The sequence below is a fragment of the Lytechinus variegatus genome, chromosome 5, assembly GCF_018143015.1.
Source record: "Lytechinus variegatus isolate NC3 chromosome 5, Lvar_3.0, whole genome shotgun sequence".
NCBI lineage: Eukaryota > Metazoa > Echinodermata > Echinoidea > Temnopleuroida > Toxopneustidae > Lytechinus > Lytechinus variegatus.
The window spans coordinates 38,072,548-38,092,393 of NC_054744.1; the positions used below are offsets into that span (position 1 = coordinate 38,072,548).

At 36.2% G+C, this 19,846-nt stretch overlaps 1 protein-coding gene across 4 annotated transcripts in view; it reads right to left on the reverse strand.

Annotated features, from left to right (window-relative positions):
* Positions 1-17,404, reverse strand: part of LOC121416082 (long-chain-fatty-acid--CoA ligase ACSBG2-like) — a 55,540-nt gene extending 38,136 nt beyond the window's left edge. The window contains exons 1-3 of one of the 4 annotated variants that reach the window (XM_041609537.1): positions 17,256-17,404; positions 7,053-7,291; positions 3,039-3,115 (exon numbers count right to left, since the gene is read on the reverse strand). In XM_041609537.1, the coding sequence (XP_041465471.1) occupies positions 3,039-3,115; positions 7,053-7,213 (238 nt within the window). In that variant the 5' untranslated portion in view covers positions 7,214-7,291; positions 17,256-17,404. Of the gene's footprint in view, positions 1-3,038; positions 3,116-7,052; positions 7,292-13,733; positions 13,756-17,255 lie in introns of those variants that run through there. The other 3 variants (XM_041609534.1, XM_041609536.1, XM_041609535.1) reach the window with 3 other exon arrangements.
* Positions 17,405-19,846: the final 2,442 nt, after the last annotated feature.

A 19,846-nucleotide genomic window follows, 5' to 3' on the forward strand; every position in this document is an offset into this window, starting at 1 on the left:
GTGCACTACTCTGTAGTACATGCACACTATACAGGCCCACATTGTACATTTAGGCTCTGAATGTGTAGTTTAAACTTTAATACAGTGAGAGCTCTGTAAAATAAAATATCACAAAACTACCAGCCCATTATTTTTACTTATAATACTTGAGTATTTTGACTCTTCTTCTTTTTTTTCCAAAGTAGAGAAGTGTTCTGACTGTTCTGTCCAAATTTATTCATCAAAAATGGGTGTACACATGGAGGGGCAGTCTACTTTATTGAAATAACTATGTCAGAAGCTAAAAGGAAACATCCTCATTGGCCTTGACCCAAATGGACGTCACTTCCTATTTCCATGATGAATGGACTGTAGTGGACCATGGCTGTGGTGTGGCCTGTAGTATTCCTGACCACAAGGAGATGACCTCATCAGTTCCTTTTCACAATATACGACAATGACCTACATTTGTACTTAATTGGTCAACACACATTCAGAGATCAAGCACATATGCAAAGCCCTGAAATTGTTTGGAATTTTTATTCATTTTTTTTAAAGCTGCTTTTAACTTGCTACACTGTAGAGCGACAAATTTAAATGATCTCTAATAAAGGCTGGGAAATCACTTTTTCAATGAGCTTTTAAGAAGAGGCCTTTAAGTCTACCCCAAAATACCTCAAAATAAACTCCAAGGTCATTTTATTTTCTGGTAATAACATTATTACATGACCATGAATTTATGTATTTAACCTCATACACTATAATATAATCTTTCTCAGGTGGGGAAACAGCCATGGTGGTTGCCTTGCTTCATTTTAGGCAAAGAGTTCTTGTTTGTAATGTCAAAATTCTCATCAAACTTTAGTAGAGGATATCTCCCTAAAATATCCCCTTTTCAGGGTAGGGTGTAAAAAGCTATTTAAATTAGAACCCTCTCAAGAACAAGGGGATGATTTTTTTTTTTTTTTGGGGGGGGGGGCTGAACCAAGGGACCATTTCATGGAAGTTGTCAGCATCAATAAATAAATATTTTTTGACAGTTGCCACTAGCCACAGCCACATCTAGTACTTCTTGACCAGTCATCAATCTTTAGCACTGACAGTTTCATGTAATTCTCATGAAACACCCCCTTGTCTTCTATTCTTTTCAATCAGGCAAAAATAAATTGTGTCAGGGCCACTTTAAACAACTTACTGTCTAAATCTGTAACAACATTGGATATGCTTCAACATCAAGATGGATGGGGATTCCCAGGGCTCCTTTTTTTTTAGTTTCTGGGGCTCTTTTGAGCGATTCGGGGGCTAAATCGCCCCCCAGCCCCCGTTTTCAATGCTCTATGGTGCCACAATTGCAAAGAAGGTATTTTTCTAATAAAAGCAACAAAGTCATGTTACCACCACCAGAGCATGAAACTTAAGAAGGCTACTCACAAAGAAATGTATATGCATTATTTGTACATGTATACAATCCTGTGAAGAAAATTACTTTAATATTGGTCTGAACTCAAACATCAACTCTACTGATCAAATAGCATGAACTCTAAAAGTTTAAACTTTTATTGTTGACTATAAACTTGGCAATCAAATATCTTTAAAATTTTTTAGAGCTGTCCAAAGTCAAGGGTTTGTTCACTTTCTTTTAAACCATAATACTAATTTGTTCAACTGAGATATAATTTACCCTAATCAGTATATCTACATGTCCTACAATGACCCAATTCTTGAAGGTCAGGTCAAAAGCATCAAGCTCCTATATACTGGTAATACAAAAACAAAGTGTGCTCTTCTATGCAAAGCACACAGCATATAAGGTGACATTGAAGTGCTATTGTTAAAAAATAGCTTCAGTGTCATTAAATAGCTATTTACACAGAGAAAACCCAACATTATTTTTTTGATCCACCTGTTAGACTGATGAAATTGAAATGGGTACACAGTAGGTGGTTTCAGACCGCCTCGAAATTCGTCAGTTCCAGCTATTCTCTGATCGGGAAATTTACCCCAATCAGAAAATACCAGGTATTTTGGTAATGTGAAAGCAAACTACGCGTAATTTCCCCAAAAGAAAATGCCCGCTAAATAGTAGGTACTTGGCAAAATTACGAGAACTTTCGCGGGGATTTTTCCAAGGTCGCAGGTATTTTGGCGATGTGAAAGCAAATTACGGGAACTTTTAGCCCAGCGTGTCGTTGGGCGTGGCGGCGTGGGTGGCTGCTGGGCTAGTGAATTTGAATCTCGGGCCTTGCTGCCTGCTTATCAGACCATACTGCACATGCTCGTAACTTCGGGAAGTTATCCCGAAGGGTATGTTTCGGGGCGGTGTGAATGCAGGAATAATTAATGGGTATTTTTTAGCCACACAAAGTTCTCGTAATTTAACAGGGATTCTTGTGATCGAGGCGGTTTGAAACCACCTAGTGGGAAACCTAATTCTGTTTCATTGGCAATATAAACTACACATTGTTCATACAAGTAGTTCATTATACCAGTGTATGCATAGTGTCCTTTAAATGAAAAAAAAATAAGATGAATGGCATTCTAAGTTTTGCGAAACATACAAACAAAGCCCCTTCGCATGGCCTTTCCACAGAGCAACATTTTACTGTTTAAGTAGATTGTCAGTTTTTGTAATACAGGTCTTGAGAATCTATCCCTAGCAATTCTGACCCACAAAATATTTCATTATCCTTGAGCAATCACCTCCTCCCCCCCCCCCCCTACCTCTGAATATTTTGTGGTATAAGCAACAAAGTCTATATGGAAGCACATGGAGGAGTAATACATGATGTGACAAAACCAAATATACTATTGTGAATCCCCCCCCCCCCATCAAATACACTGAAAAACAAAGACAATTATGATAAAACAGAGTCAAAACTCAATACACGTAGGCTTCTATAGACACTCAAAACAAACACATTGTCAATCTATCCTTAACATAAATTTTATACAAGCCTTCATGCTGTTCCCATGAGGATAAGACAGACATAAAAAATGAATGTCAGAAACAAGGCACATCAGTTTTGTATCCTGCATTATGTATGTGGATTCATGCTTACCAGGCTTGTATTGTTTCAAATTATGCACATCATTTCCAGCTACGGCAGATCCATTGGTTTTTCCATTTGAGATACCGCTTTTGAGCAAAGAAAAATGGAAAGAACAAACAATAGAAATCATAGCATTGTTTCATGGAAGTTGGCTTAATTTAATAATAATTAACATTTTTGTATAGCACTTATCACAAAACATGTCTCTAGATGTAGGGTTAATACTAGGGTTGCAAATAATATGGTTTTAATGGTGGGTTTAGGGTAGTCTGCAGGCACAGACCTTGGTTTTCCCCTATTTGAATAGTGCATATTAATGTAGAGTCTGAATAATAATAATATAGAGTATTTCTAAAGTGCCAAATCCACATTGATTATGTGCTCAAGGCGCTGAAAAAAATATACTTGGTATATTATTATTACCCCAGCAATAGCTGATCGGCCATATATGTAGGCGCTAAAGCATTCAAGGAATAAATCCTACCGGGTACCCATTCACCTCACCTGGGTCGAGTGCAGCACAATGTGGATAAATTTCTTGCCGAAGGAAACTACGCCATGGCTGGGATTCGAACCCATGACCCTCTGTTTCAAAGTCCGAAGACTAATCCTCTGGGCCACAACGACTACATGTAGATTCACTATGTATTGTGGATGGCTTTTCCAAGGTCTTTGGAGTCTAGTCTTCACTCTAGACCTGATTATTGGTTGAACTTGAAGTGTCAAATTATGGGTGCATCATGGTCTAGTGGTTACGGTATATCACTAGTCTTTCAATCCGGGGACATGGTTTCAAGTCTTCGCCATGGCGTAATTTCCATCAGCAAGAAATTTACTCACATTGTGCCGCACTCAACCCAGGTGAGATGAATGGGTACCTGGTAAGAATTTATTTTATTGAAACGCAGCACGCATAACAGCTGCTCTGCTATTAAAAGCCAGGATAATTATGTGGCATTGTTGTAGAGCGCTTACAAACTTCTGATAAAGTGTTAAGCGCTATAAACCAAGTATAATTATTATTATACAACATATGGATAGATCCTTGACAGCTGAATGTCACATGACATTGAGAGGAATCAGCTAAGCACGCAAAGATATGCTAGTCGTGCTATTGTCGACTATTGCACGCTCGTGCTATAGTCGACTAAAGCACGCTGAAGTAAATGAGCCAGCACTGCAAGATCCCTGGGCACACTGAACCCATGGACATACGAGTCCCGTACATGTTAAAGTGAATTAGTGGTGAACACGTTTCCGTATATCTGACCGATGTACATAGCTCACACCTTGCTAAGCTGAACACAATGCGCGTACATACATCGCTAAACAAAATATTCCCAGGGTACAGCTATGTATCTTCTGGATTTCCTTTTGGGTTTATGGAATTCGTTCACAAATTGGACTTCATGAATATCTATGAATTTATGGATCTATGTTGAAAGTACTTGACTCTCCTGGGAATACTGGAGTATTAAATCTACTGACGCTCAAAAGACAACATTGTAAGCAAAATGAAAACGCGTGTTAGTCATAGACTAGACCTATAGATCTAGCCTATCCAGATCTAGTCTATAGTGTAACCTATCGGTGTTGTTATAAAACAAATATTCAATGTTGTATTCTTGCAACGTTCCAAATATTACATTTGTTGCAAGTTGAAACAGTCTATTCAACTCCGCTTTGCGTCGTTGAATAGACTGTTTCAACTTGCACACTCATGCAATATTCGGTACGATCGCACTCATCAACATAGAATATTTGTATGTTATTATTAATTATTAATAGGAGTCTGTGCCTGCAGACTAGCTTTAGGGTAGGGTATAGAGCCAGGGTTGAAGTTGGTCATTCAATCATTTTGAGCGGAGTAACTAGGTGGTTTCAGACCGCCTCGAAGTTCGCCAGTTCCAGGTATTCTCTGATCGGGAAATTTACCCCGATCAGAAAATACCAGGTATTTTGGTAATGTGAAAGCAAACTACGCGTAATTTCCCCGAAAGAAAATACCCGCTAAATAGTAGGTACTTGGCGAAATTACGAGAACTTTCGTGAGGATTTTTCCAAGGTCGCAGGTATTTTGGCGATGTGAAAGCAAATTACGGGAACTTTTAGCCCAGCGTGTCGTTGGGCGCGGCGGCGTGGGTGGCTGCTGGGCTAGTGATTTTGAATCTCGCGCCTTGCCTGCTTATCAGACCATACTGCGCATGCTCGTAACTTCAGGAACTTATCCCGAAGGATGTGTTTCGGGGCGGTGTGAATGCAGGAATAATTAACGGGTATTTTTTAGCCTTACAAAGTTCTCGTAATTTAACGGGGATTCTTGTGATCAAGGCGGTTTGAAACCACCTACTGTCATGAAACCATTAAGATGAAGTATTTCATGAATTGATTCCTGAGAGCACATTCGCAATGATAATTATACTTGCTTATACATGTATACATGTAGCGCTTAATACTTACTTTGTCAGAAGTCTCTAAGCGCTCTACAGTATATGCAGCATAATTACCCTGGCTTTAGCAGTGCAGCTGTTACGCGCGCTGCGTTTCAAGGAATAAATTCCTGCCAGGTACCCATTTACCTCACCTGGGTTGAGTGCAGCGCATTGTGGATCAATTTCTTGCTGAAGGAAATTATGCCATGGTTGGGATTCAAACCCACGACCCTCTGTTTCAAAGTCCGAAGACTAATCTACTGGGCCACAACGCAATCACAAGTACTTATTTTGAATAATAATTTGTAAATTTACTGTCAGGACTAAATATTCTAATGAAAAAAAAACAACAAATATTCAGGTGTAAATTACAGTTCCCTGCAGGAAATGTATCTATGTATGATTAATAGACCTTCAGCTTCAGGCATACATTGTCTGCCAATGGCAACCTTGTCATGGTGGCAACTATATCAACACTGCTGTTTAAGGGGGATGTAACGTAATGAGACAGTGCTTTCATTTAGAAATGAATTTTTGAAACTAAATATATTTTTGACAGCAAAAACACCCACACATCTTTAGTACATAACACACTGTTTGGTGATCCTAATACACACACACAATTGGGTGGTAGAAATACACATTCCACGAATAACCTCATCATTAATCATTCATGAGGAAGCTTGGCAATTACCATTTACAAATGACAAACTTGCTATCTCTAATTGTATTTTCAATGAATTTGTTGGAGCCTTCATTGCATGTGTATAGGCCAAGTCAGTATTTAAACCTTATTCAATTTGTTTCCCTATGCATAAAAATAGAGAAAAGTATGAATGCATAATATCATCACACAGTTTAGAGCCTTTGTCTGACAAATATTCTGGAATATACATATGTACAATCTTTCACTTTCCAATCACTCAATGTACAGTAACTTGGGAATTTGAGATCCTGCATTCGTTGTAGTGTTAAGAGCATGTTCCTGGAAGCTCAATAATAGGAAATGGGATTTTCCCATTGAGATTCTGGTCTAAAGATTTCAAGTACATGTTTCCTGATTCATTATTAAAGTCATACTATAGCCTATAGGCCTATGTTCTAACATCCAAAACATAAAATATGGAAAAGCAAAATGTAAATTTTTTATGAACCTAACACCCCCCCCCAAAAAAAAAAATCAAATTTTGGGCATGTGGGCCAACTACTACAGTCTACACTACCACTACAGATGCAAAGCAGAGAACAATAATTAGTATTACGATCTTCTTCATTTTTATTCATGTTCATCTGCAAAGCCAGTAATACTGCTACTCAAAGCTGGATCTACGCCAACCCCATACTGTAATGCATCAAATGAATGACCATCCACCCCCATAATTAATGATAAATTGATCAATAAAATGAGTTAAAGGAATTATGGAAATAATAAATGATGGCCAAAATGAAATAGAAAAAAATGAATGTTTCAGAATAACACACACACACACAAAATGAAATAAATGGAATTAAGAATATAAAATAAACTCCTAATGAATGAATACATCCTCAACAAAAACCCCTGGTTCATGACATAGTTTATAAAACTTACTTTGTATGGGGAGGAGGTGATGCTACCGAATCACTCGGTAACGTTGTGTCTATCGATGTGATCGTGGTATTTATAGTATCCTCTGGATCATATGGTGAGTCAGGTGACTTTTCTCCCACTTTGACTTCTGCTACATCCACTTCTGCTGTTTCCGCCATCATAATAATCTTGAGCTTCTCTTTGAAATCAGAAGTTCTTGAGGATTTGTATTAGATGTAGATCAGGTAGTATCAATCAATCTGTGAAGGAGATATGATAAATACATACTAGGTTTAAAAATTAAATAGAAAGAATAGGAACCCAAACTTATTTCATACTCACTACAAAACTCTGGTGTTGATTCAACACCAGCCTAGAATCTATATATGTCCACATCAAAGAAGTGTTAAAAAACACCAGTTTTGTTTTGGTCTAACACCAGATACCGTACATGTAGGTGTTTATACAACACCAATTTGTATCAAAACATCTTCAGTTTGATTCTAAACGTGTTGTTTCAATACTTCTCTGGTGCAAATATATGTGCTAGTGTTAAATCAAATCAACACTGGAGTTTTTGCAGTGCAATGGTAATTAAATCAGTATGTACCATTACTTCTGTAGCACACCGAGGACACATGTACAGTGTACATGTATGGTGAGCACTTCAGGCACTAAACTATTTTCAGTCAATGTTTTTGATGCATGTAATTTGCAAACATTATGTTAAAATTCAATGAATGAAACAAAACATCTGACATGTCTGATGATTTGAACTGTGTAATTACTCAGCAATGGTATGTAATTCACCATTTAGCTCCTTACTTTTGTCCATAACTCCATTTTGTTGCAAATCAGTGGAATTGCAACTCATGACATGACACAAAATCATTTTTATGGATACCAACAAGTTGAGTGATTCGGTAGCAGCATCACCTGATGATCCTGATCCTCATACAAAGTGAGTTTTTTTATAAAACAGTTCATTCCCTTGGACCAATAAACATGCAGTCCTACATGCATCGTTGGATTAAAGTAAAGTACCGGTACATCAACAAGAGCTAGAAATAAATGCATGGACTGGTATATACAATGAAAATGTTATCTGCATTGATCTGATGGAGGTATAGTATTGAACACAACAAAGACAAAGGCGCCAGATTATCTGAAGTAAAGAAAATGAAAGAAAACAGAAAAAATAAATCTTGAAATATATTGCCATGTTTCAGGGCCAGGATTAATCCCCTGCCCTTTGTTCGACAAAGCGCATTGCACGTTCACAAGTCAATGCGGGCGAGAGCCGCTGAATTGCGCCACACTGCATACGATGTGCAACCTGGAACTTGTGGAAGTTGCAGCGGTCATTCGCTCAACAATTTATTGAGATGGAATTTGAAAATGAGCAAATTGAAATTAGACAAATACATGTAACATACATGCAAATTTCATTTTGTGACAAGACATTTTAGAACAAAAAATATTGCACTTTTTGCAGAAAAGTTTAACATGTCGAATCTACTATAATGTGTAAAAAAAAAATTATAATTTCAACAAACCTGATTCAAAATTATATGCAAAAGCAATCAATCTTAATATCCTTTCATCAACATAATCAGAAGTAAGAACAATTTGGAATTCAACAGTTACAGCATGCTGTACAGAATTTCAACCGGCATGGGATGATCTAGACTTCAAGACAAGACACGTGTACTTACATGTAAATACTACAACTACACATCAGGCCAGAATGACCTCATATCACTCATCCATATTCATGAGCCATACACGTACACTGCATCCTTCAAGAGTGATGCATAACAAAGCACACACACATACACAGAGCAATGAATGGAATATGGTACACAACTGACTTTGCCTTCCAGACCTACATGTATTGCAATATTCCTCATCCGGTTCAGTACTGCAGTTCAAAAGAATTTTTACCCAGTTTACAAAACCATTTTTAAATCCTAATAAAGTATCAATTAATTCATTGAGAATCCAAGAATTTCATAATAATATTTTTTTACATTTCAATTCATCATTTTTGTATAATAGAGAAACTCAGATTAGTGGTCATAAAAAAGACTGAAATGTGAAGACTACACTTACACCAACTAGACAAAGCAAACCAAGGTGAACAAACTTTCTGAATCATAATACTAGTACATATTGTTTGGAGGAGTGGGCATACAGTATTTGCATCATTCATGTCAGGATAATAACATTGATGATAATACCTTGGAATGTAATTATAACTCAAATAGTCAAATACAATATTAAAATGAATTCTGGATTTGTCATATTAAGTGAAAACTGATTTTTTTTTTTCTTATAACATCTTTATGTTTACCGTACTCATTTGTAACTAATTTCGACCCCCCCCCCATATCTGCAGTGCATTGCATGTATAAATGTATAGGCCTAAATCCCACTTGTGTGTTTTAAACACACATATTGCATACTGGTAGTCCCACATGTATCTACAACATTTTAAAACCAAGAATTAGGCACTACATGTAACTGCTTGTTAATTGAGTATGTCTGTGGAGATAAAAATATAGGGCCCAATATAGAAATGCCTAGACAAGGAGATCACACTTAATCACACCAAATTTGTACAATATAGCCTACATCTCACTTCATTCAAGGAGCTTTAAATCTAAATCGGAATGTAATAGATGACACCATGGATTGCTTTATTATTTCTCTAGTACATGCCCACATTCAGTGTTCTATTTTTGAACATCCGCTTTCTTTCCAACACATCTCTTCCATAAGTACATGTACATTTTATTATCATTAGGTATCGGCTCTCTGCATTCTCTTTCGTATCCTTTATACACACCCTAATAAAATGTTACTCACTGTTCATCTATTTCTGTCCGTCTCATGAAATATAGAAATACATTGAAGGACTATTTTATTGACAGCTCCATGACAACTATTACTATTAATAACAATTCCTTGTTTCTAATCTGATGTATTTTTGTCTTTCTCTGATTCTTCCAAATTTATGTGTACATCCCTCTCTCTATCTCTCTCTTATTCTCTCAAGAGATCTTTTCATGCATGATGTAGCGGTAGGGTTTCTACGTGTGATAACCGGCTAGATGATAGCAATCGATACATGAATAATCTCCTCTTTTCCCTTCCCATGTTCTAGTGCTTGGTTGCTTTGTGTATAGGCCTATACATGTAGGTATTGCCCAAGCATAGCAAATAAAATGCAATAAAATAAAAAAATATTGAACTTGGAAGAAAAGGGATTTATTCAATTCAATGGACTTGACTTTTTCACAATATTTAAAGGTCATGAAGTTTACAATGTACATGTACAGTACATGGCCTCCAGGAAATGTGGATGTACATGTAAAAAGATTGAGAAAACATATTGCGTACCATACCAAAAATTGTACATTGTAGCTCATATTGTGAATAAAAAAAAAACTTTTTGAATTGACAATGTACTTCATAAATTAGTGCAGCTGCCTTTCTCAAAATTATTGGTAGAAGCTTTATGCTCCTCAATTGACTTACATATGCTGAACTTTAATAATAAAATTACCAATTGTTGATTGAAAGTGGTGATGCCAGTAATCATGTACAAGCATAGACACTAACAAGTAAACTTCAAAACTCTATCTGAACAGCTCCATGGGATGTCTAAATTAGCAACACTGGCAGACTTAGACAAATCAGAAAAAAATTGTACTATAATAAACTGATAAATAAAATTAACAATTTTGTAATGCTATTTGAGATTGTAAATGAAAATGCACATGATCATGACACTATTGTATGCAATCTGCAAACTATAAGCAATGGTGGGTAAAATGTTGATTGGAAATGAAAGCTTGCAAAAAAAATTGCCTCTTCTTTTGAAAGAAACAATGACTGACATTTCCAAATATGACCAAAAGAATTGACAGTGTTGGATGATTTCATATTTATGAAAATGAAATCATAAACCAAAATTTTTCCTATTCAATGTCTAAGATGTAAACAAAACAAGTGAGGAAATGACATTCCAGTTTACCAGTTTAAAGGTATGTCATGACGTGATATCTGGCAAGCAGAATAAAAGAGCTGTCTATTCACGTCATACTCTGTCAGCTACATGTACATGTATCATTGCCTCTGGAATGTCCATGGTCATAATTACATATGAGAGGAGGATAGCATCATCAATTTGGAAAGGGGGAATGCCCGAGGGGGGGGGCACTCAAATTATCTTTTGATGAGGGTGTGCCTCACAAAACTCTGAAATGGGGGTTAAAGGGGAAGTTCACCCTGAAGAAAACTTTGTTGTAAAAATAGCAGAAAAAATAGTAAGAAATATTGGTGAAGGTTTGAGGAAAATCCGTTAAAGAGTACGAAAGTTATTAGAGTTCAAAGTTTTGGATTTGTGACGTCATAAACGAGCAGCTGCCCCATGTGTTATGTAATATAAAATGCTTGAAATTCAAATTTTTTATTGTTCCTGATGCCTTAATTTTGTTTTCTATTCATGATCTGGTGTGAAATGATTTGCCTATTGATATACAAAAGGTAGAGTGAAAACCATTTTCAATTTTCTGGGAAAAAAAACATTTCATTGATTTTTTACCATTCGCTATGTAGGAATGCTGCTCGCATATGACGTCACAAATCAAATTATTGAAATTCTAATAACTTTTTAATCACTTGATGAATTTTTCTCAAACCTTCGGCAATATTTTTTATTATTTTTCCTGCTATTTTTACAATAAACTTTTTGTCAGGGTAAACTTCCCCTTTAAAGCAAGGAGATAGTGATATCTCCTTGGTTAAAGCTAAATTACAGTAGTTGCAGTAAAGCTCTGATTTCGTGAGAAAGTCTGTAAAACTAAGGTTAAGTATTACTATATCATCGTCGATCTAGATCTGGTACAGTTACATAAACTGAACTTTGTGAAATCATTAAATCTAAGCTGAAAAACAATCACACTGAAGATCGCCAACACAGATAGGCACACGTGGGACAGTATATATTATATTGCTGGAATAAAGACCCGACGGAAGTGCCCGAATCCACACTTATTTTGCTTATTTCTCAGCTATTACACAATTTCTTCCAGAATCCTTCGGCACATATTTTTTATTCATATAAACAGACACTTGGGTGGTCATTATACTGTATTGGATTCTGTAAAAAGTCATTTTGAGATCGTTACCAAAACTGGCATTTACCTTTAAAGGAACCGACTATTAAGGGACAAATATAGGGTCTTGGGAACTAAATATGCTGTACACCACGCTGTGACTTTTGTCATTCAAAGTATCTATAGAACTGAAAATTAGGTGTGAAAAACCTACAGGTATAAATTATCAATTTCTAATTTCCAATAGTTTTACAGATTAAAACTCTTTAAACCGGACCATCGATATCATACATGTACATGTAGGCAAAACACGCCATCATAGTCTCGGGCAGAAGATTATAAGAAAGGAACTTTCCTAGTTTGTTTTTTGTAGTTTCAAACTTAAAGGGACGGTCCAGGCTGAGAATATTTATATATCAATACATAGAGTAGAATTCACTGAGCAAAATACCGAAAATTTCATTAAAATCAGAGAACAAATAATAAAGTTATTGAAGTCTAGACTTTAGCAATATTTTGTGAAAATAGTCGTCATGAATATTCATTAGGTGGGCTGATGTCACATCCCCACTTTCCGCTTTCTTATGTTATTACATAAAATCATAATTTTTTCATAATTTCATACCTGTGTGAATAATATCTTCCTTATATTATAATGAAATAAGTTGAAGCAATAAATATCTAATGCACTAAATCAGTTGTCAATCCAATTTTTCTAGTTCTTGGAGGAAAAAAATTGAATAAACCCAATTTCATATAATAAAATTCAAAAGAAAAAGTGGAGATGTGACATCATCAGCCCACCTAATGAATATTCATGACGACTGTTTTCACAAAATATTGCTAAAATTTAAAATTGAATAACTCTGTTATTTGTTATTCGATTTTGAAGAAATTTTCGGCATTTTGCTATTATTCTACTCTATTAAATATTAAGCTTTATAAAATACTTTCAGCCAGGACCATCCCTTTAATGAAAGTTCAAGACTCAAGAGAATAAATGTAGTCCTACTGTACAGTGTAGGTCCTAGTACATCAGCCCCCAATTCCTGAGAAGGCCCCTATCCTGTACGAGGCCTGATTACACATAGGTCATCTGTTGACTTTCAGTTGACTTTCACTTCTCTACTGCTACTCATATGTTTACACAAATATATTTTAACAGGTCAGCAAATTAAAGAGGCAGTAAAATTCACTGGGCAAAATAAATTCAGCATACTGCTGGCTAGTATTTTTTTTTTAATAAATGCTGGTCTACCATCACTATATTTGTGGGCCAACACAAACCCTGTTATATTAAGAACCAAATATCAAATGATGCAGCCCTGTCATAAGAATGTCAAAAACTCATGACAGCACTATATACATGTAGGCAAATATTTTTTTAATCTAAAATAAAGTCATAAACAGAGATTTAGATCTTGTCATTAACAGTGAAGAAATCATAACTCAGTTTTTCCTTCCACTTAAAATAAAAATAACAAACCAAAATGAATTCGATACCAATGACATGCCAACCTTCCACAACAAAGAAAAAGTATTCTTAGATAAGTTAGAAAAAAATACACTCGACTTGTACCTACGAATGCATAGTAGATGAACAAGAAGCCACAAGATGAACGCGTTCAGGGTATTATCCAAACATCTGTATGTACATGTACATGTACTACCAAGTTTTTTCACAAGGTCGCCAAGAATGTCATGTCCCTAATTTTTTGGGGGCGAACATCTCAAAGACTCAAAATCAATCGTATTGATTTAGAGAACAAAAGGCATACATCCCCAGGCAGAGGCCATACAAAGGATTTACCTGTACATACATGTATCTCTATTTTGTACACACTTCTTCATCTTTTCATCATTGGGAGTGTGAGGGGACATGGTTATTGTTTACATTCAAATAATGCAGATCAGCTGTTTATAATCAATAAAATGCTGGCTTGAAATTTAAATGTTATGTCCAGGGCTAGTATAATTCACAATTATTGACCCTTAGATACCAAGCTTTTAACTTCAGACAGACTCTAAACCTTTCTCATACATGTAGTGCATCAAAGGTAAATAGAGCCCGGGCATAGTGTCTGAATGAATTGCCAAATTAAAAATCCAAATATTGCATTACAGCATTGTACATGTACATTGTGTGCAGGCCAACAAAGGATTTTTTTCTGTCCAAGACTTTACCAACAAACTTGTGTACATACATCTACAAGGATACTGTTCTGACATTTATAAACTGATTAAAGAATTTCATTACATTTTTTTTTTACCAGACAACAAAGGACATTATATACATCATTGGAGAGCCTTGCCTCAATGGCATTTTAACAATTTTTCTTTTCTGTGTTTTTATATACATTGCAAATTTTTGTTTTTTATTAAATAAACTTTTATGATTTTTAAAATTTCATTGTCATCTATAGGGAGGTGGGTAATTATTGAAAGACTTTGTTGCTGAGTGTGCGAAATGTTAGAATGAGCCTTTGTCCACCTGATTATTATGTGCACACTAGGACTTGAATGATATAGGTACAGTATTTTGGTAGTGTATGCAGCTGCCCCGGGGGGGCACTTACATTGACGGGTGGATACCATGCTTGACCAAAAAAACATGTAAAAAGGATGTCTTTTTCACGATAGGGCACGTTACGTACGTAACGTGATAAGGGTGTCAAAAACATAAAAATAATGAAAAAAGGGTATCTATTTCACTAGGAAAATTACGTGTTTAGGGTTTAATTTGCGGGGATGATAAAACAAAATTAAAATGTTTTATAAAGGATGTCCTTTTTGCCCCAACACTTCGTGTTTAGAGTCCGATTTGCATGAGGTGTAGAAGGTGGGGTCGTACTAAAACCAAATAAGGTAAAGCTGACGACCGAAGGACCCGTAACAATAAAACATTCCTGTACTTGTTAAGGGGTGCATTTTCAGAATATGGAAATTACGTGTTTAGGGTGCTTTTCGAGACCCCATGGTCACGCATGGTATCCACTCGTGCCCCCCCCCCCCACCCCGGGGCAACTGCCAAAACCTGAATTAATGTACATTGTCAATATTGTGCATTCTGATATAAAAAATGTCAAGTTAGCATTGTCAAATTGAATATGATCACCCCATTCCTTTATCAGGTCAAAGAGTTGTTTGTTCTCTTTCCTCCCTATAATCATCAATCTCAAAGTCACTCTGATTTAGAGATAAATATCAGATTATAACATCCAAGGACTTTGCTGTCAAATGGCCCTTTAAGATCAATAGCTTACATTAGGCTTTTTCATTTCTCCCCCCCCCCCCCCGAGATGGGGCCCCAGTATCATCTTGTTCAGTGATTTTATGTATTTCTAATAGTGCCCTCTTCTTTTTAATGGCAGTTCCTTTTCATTCATCAGGAATAGTTTACGAGATTAGTTATACATGTAGTATTTTATGCATTGATGCCCAAATTTTGAATGGTAGGCATACATTATATATACAGAGAATTGTAACAAGTACCACACTGCTGTTGCATGATCTAAAAAAAAGCCATTAAAAAGAAAAACTGCAGGTAGACATTCATGTGTAAACGTTTAAGTACAGTAGGAGTTTTATGTCTAGAAGGCATGGCTTGGTCATGTAATTACATACTATGGAATACATGTAATAAATAAAAAATCAAAATGGAAATGAAAAATCTTTTTCAAATTGGTATTTTGCAAATGCAAACATCCCGCACACTGCCCTTTCATTTACGATACATGTACATTTTTCTTGTGAATTTCTGGAATCGTGTTTAAAACCGGAAACAATTCATTCATAATAGTACCAGCAAAGATAATACACTAAAAAAAGCTCTCACTTGATCCGCCCCCATACATTCACTCCAGTATACGGGCAATGCTAAATGAAAACAGATTCAATCAAACACACATTGCATATTCAGAAAAATGTTTAGTAAGAAGATATATATTCTTTTTTAAAGATCAATGGATCTCGGTTTAAAATTTCAGATATTTGACAAGTCGTTATAAAACAGACTTCACCAAACCAACATGTACAGCTGTACATGAAATTCAAACTTGGATGAAAAGGTAAATTATGAGTACATGTAGGATAAGGACAGGCCATAAAATTCAATGCAATTTCTATAAAGTTACAGTGGTCTACAAAGAAATATTCAATGAATTTACATGCATGAAGCAGGGAATAATGCACATCTTTAAAGGTCAAGTCCACCCATGAAAACTGTTGATTTGAATAAGGAGAGAAAAATTGACTAGCATAACGTTGAAAATTTCATCAAAATCGAATGTAAAATAAGAAAGTTATTACATTCTAAAGTTTCACTTGATTTCACAAAACAGTTATATGCACCTCTTAGTCGGTACATGTATGCAAATGAGGAGACTCATGACGTCATCCACTCACTTTTTCTTTTGTATTTCATTGTATGAAATATTCTAATGTTCTCCTCATTGTCAAGTGAAACAAAGATAAATTTCTCCCTTAACATGTGTTTTAAGCTTTGTTTAAATATAAATGGTTGAAGGTTCAGTTCATTCAAGTTGGCCCTTGTTTTCAGATCTGTTAAAAATGAAATATTGTATGTAGTTAAAAAAAAGAAAGAAATAGTGAGTGAGGGACATCATCGACTGTCTCATTTGCATGTCACCGAGTTCTACATGTACATACATCGTATGTTTTGTGAAAAATAAGTGAAACTTTGAAATGCCATAACTTTCTTATTTTACATCCAATTTTGATGAAATTTTCAGCATTATGCAAGTTTGATTTTTCTCTATTTATTCAAATCAATATTTTTCTGGGGTGGACTTGACCTTTAATTAGACATGCCAAGTCTCATGCATTATGCATGGAACTCCCACATTAGAGACTCCTGCTCATTTCCTCAAATCTCTTTCTCATGCATGTATCACAGCCTAATTCCATGTATAATTTATCATAGATCTCACGTCGGATCACAGAAAATCTCACGCATAGCTGGTTTTGGAACTTGGCATCTCTGCAGTGTGCATTAGACACTATATTTTGATTTATAATGTTAAACACACTATACTACACATACCTATATGAAAGCTAGAATAATGGATGTTTCATACTGTACCTGATTTGCGTTGAGCTAGTAGTCCCTAGAACAAAAAAAATAAATCCGAAAGATCTCAGATACACTAACACACAGTTAGATCTTCAAGTTCTGTCAACAACTCGCGCATTCAGCAGCGAAAAAATGGCGGCAGTGGTCGTGACAAACCTGAGAATGGCAATGTTCAGAACTTCTATGGAGATTTTTACCTTTCCATTTATCTCTTTAGAATAATCATACCAAATATTTGCAAGTCTTCTCAAACAATGAAGTTGAATCTTGATCTTATCTGTGATTGTGAGCAAAGCTCACGGTCAATTGACACAGAAGCTGGAGACTATCAAGGTACACAAATAAGTACGAAACTGACATTCAAGGTACGTGTACGGCATGACAGTAGCAGGTGCCTGGGACATGGGCCTACAAATTTAAGTCTGGCCGTTCAGCAGCCATGAGAGAAATGGGAGTGCAGCATTTCTAATCATTGAAGAGGATTATCTGAATTGGGTATCAGAAGGAAAAAAAGTTAAGAGAAATTCCAGTAGTTGCAGTAAACAATGATTTCATGAGAAAGTCTGTAAAACAAGGCTTAATTGTCAGTATATCATCAAGGATCTAGATCTGGTACAGTTACAGTCATGAACTTTGTAAAATCTTGAAATCTACGCTGAAAAATATTCACACCGAAGATCCCCAACACAGATAAGCGCATGTGGGACAATGCATAATTATTGCTTAGAGCGTCGGGCCAGAATCCTGTGATTAAACTAGCATTTACCTTTAATCATACATGTAGAAGCATGCCTGCATCACAGGTGAAAGCTATAACAGGTAGGACTACTTTACAACAAGAAAGACTGCAAAAGCAGTAGACTCTGAGGTAGTAGAGCAACCGAGACGGGGGGGGGGGGGGGGGGGGTGGTCTGGGCTTTGGCCCCTCCCAGGGATAGTGGCAAAAAACATACTTGCGTTGGACGATAAATATCATGGATTGTAAAATACTTGCATCGGCTAATAAATATCCTGAAATCACTTCATATTTTACGATTCATGATTTATCGGCCGATGCAAGTATTTTTTAAAATCCAAGTTGGCACTGCTCATGCCTCTATACCGCATCTGTATCTTTAGCTACAATAACAAAGACGGCAAGATGGCGACAACAACATCTGTGAGTATAGCTCATCTTCTAACATGATTCTTCTTTTTTAATATTATTTTTCGTGTAAAAAGAATTTTAATTTTTTCCTAGTGGGAGGAAATGAGGTTTAAGCCCATTTACAGAAAATATAGACCTTATCGCAAATATATTCATGCAAATGATCATAGGATCGAAAAGGGAGCAATAGCGCTGCTATTGTCCGTATGAGACCATGCGAACGCAAGCAGCCGACAATAAAGTGTACGATTTCCAGTGTATCAAAATATGATCGACGCCTGCAGCCAACTTTTTGCTTTCTTCAAGTAAACGGCTCATCATATTTGTTTCAGAAACTAACATCACTTTTCTTCTTATTAATGGGTGGCAGAGATAGATGTGCCATCTATAGTTGCAAGAAATACCACAGATTTTATGAAGACAAGTGCAATTTTGTTTCATTTTCACGCACTGTCTGTGCGTATTCTGAGCTGTGCAGCTGTGACTGTGCAAAGTGCACTTGTATGCACGGACCTCTGGCACGGACTGCGGGCCCTTTCGGCCCAGGGACAGTGTACGTCTGCAAGGCAGTGGATGAAATTGCATGGTCCCAGAAATCCAAGGAATTAATAAAATGATGATCAATAAAACAGATTCTGCAGTAGATTTCAGGGGCCGCGGAACGGTTTTTAAAGTGGGGGGGGTGCTGAGCCAAAAGGCTGACCATGCAAAAAATCGTATGCCTGGTTATTTTTACGTTTTTGTACAGAGTTTTGGAAAAAAAAGTTGGGGGGGGGGGGGGGCTGCAGCCCACCCCCAGCCCCCTGCTTCCACTGCCTGATTTTATTCAGATATTAACTGAGTTTTTTTTTCTCTCCACGGATACTCAATTATTACATGTAATAAGCCAGTTCGTAGTTCCGTTCTACGCATGATCAGACGAAGGTCATTTGTATAAAAGTGACATGGTGGTTTAAAATCTAATGAGATAAGCACCAACATTATGTCTTGATTATTTATATATTCTTTTGAATTGTGGTTTTTATTTACATCCACAAAAACAACAATGCATCCACCAACGACTTGTATTTCACAGTTTGCCAAGTACATGTACATTGTGCAACATGCTATGATACAGTCAAAGTACATGTAGCAACAAATACCTTGATGAAGTGTTCATTGGTGTGCTATTCTAGTCACCTGGGCTCCATAACACAAAGATTAGCGATCAATCGCTAAATGAACTGACCAATCGATATCAATTTTACATGCTTATTTGGTTTAAAATACTGACCAAGGACCAATCAGTGCGCTTCTTTCATATTTGCAATCCATCGCAAACATTTGTTTTACGGAGCCCTGGTCTATTCAATTTCTTCATCCTGCAATGTAAGGCAAGCTTACGTAATATCTTGCTTTGAAATCTGCCTATCTTACTCAAAGAAATGAAAGGTCATTTGACCAAAATTGTCCA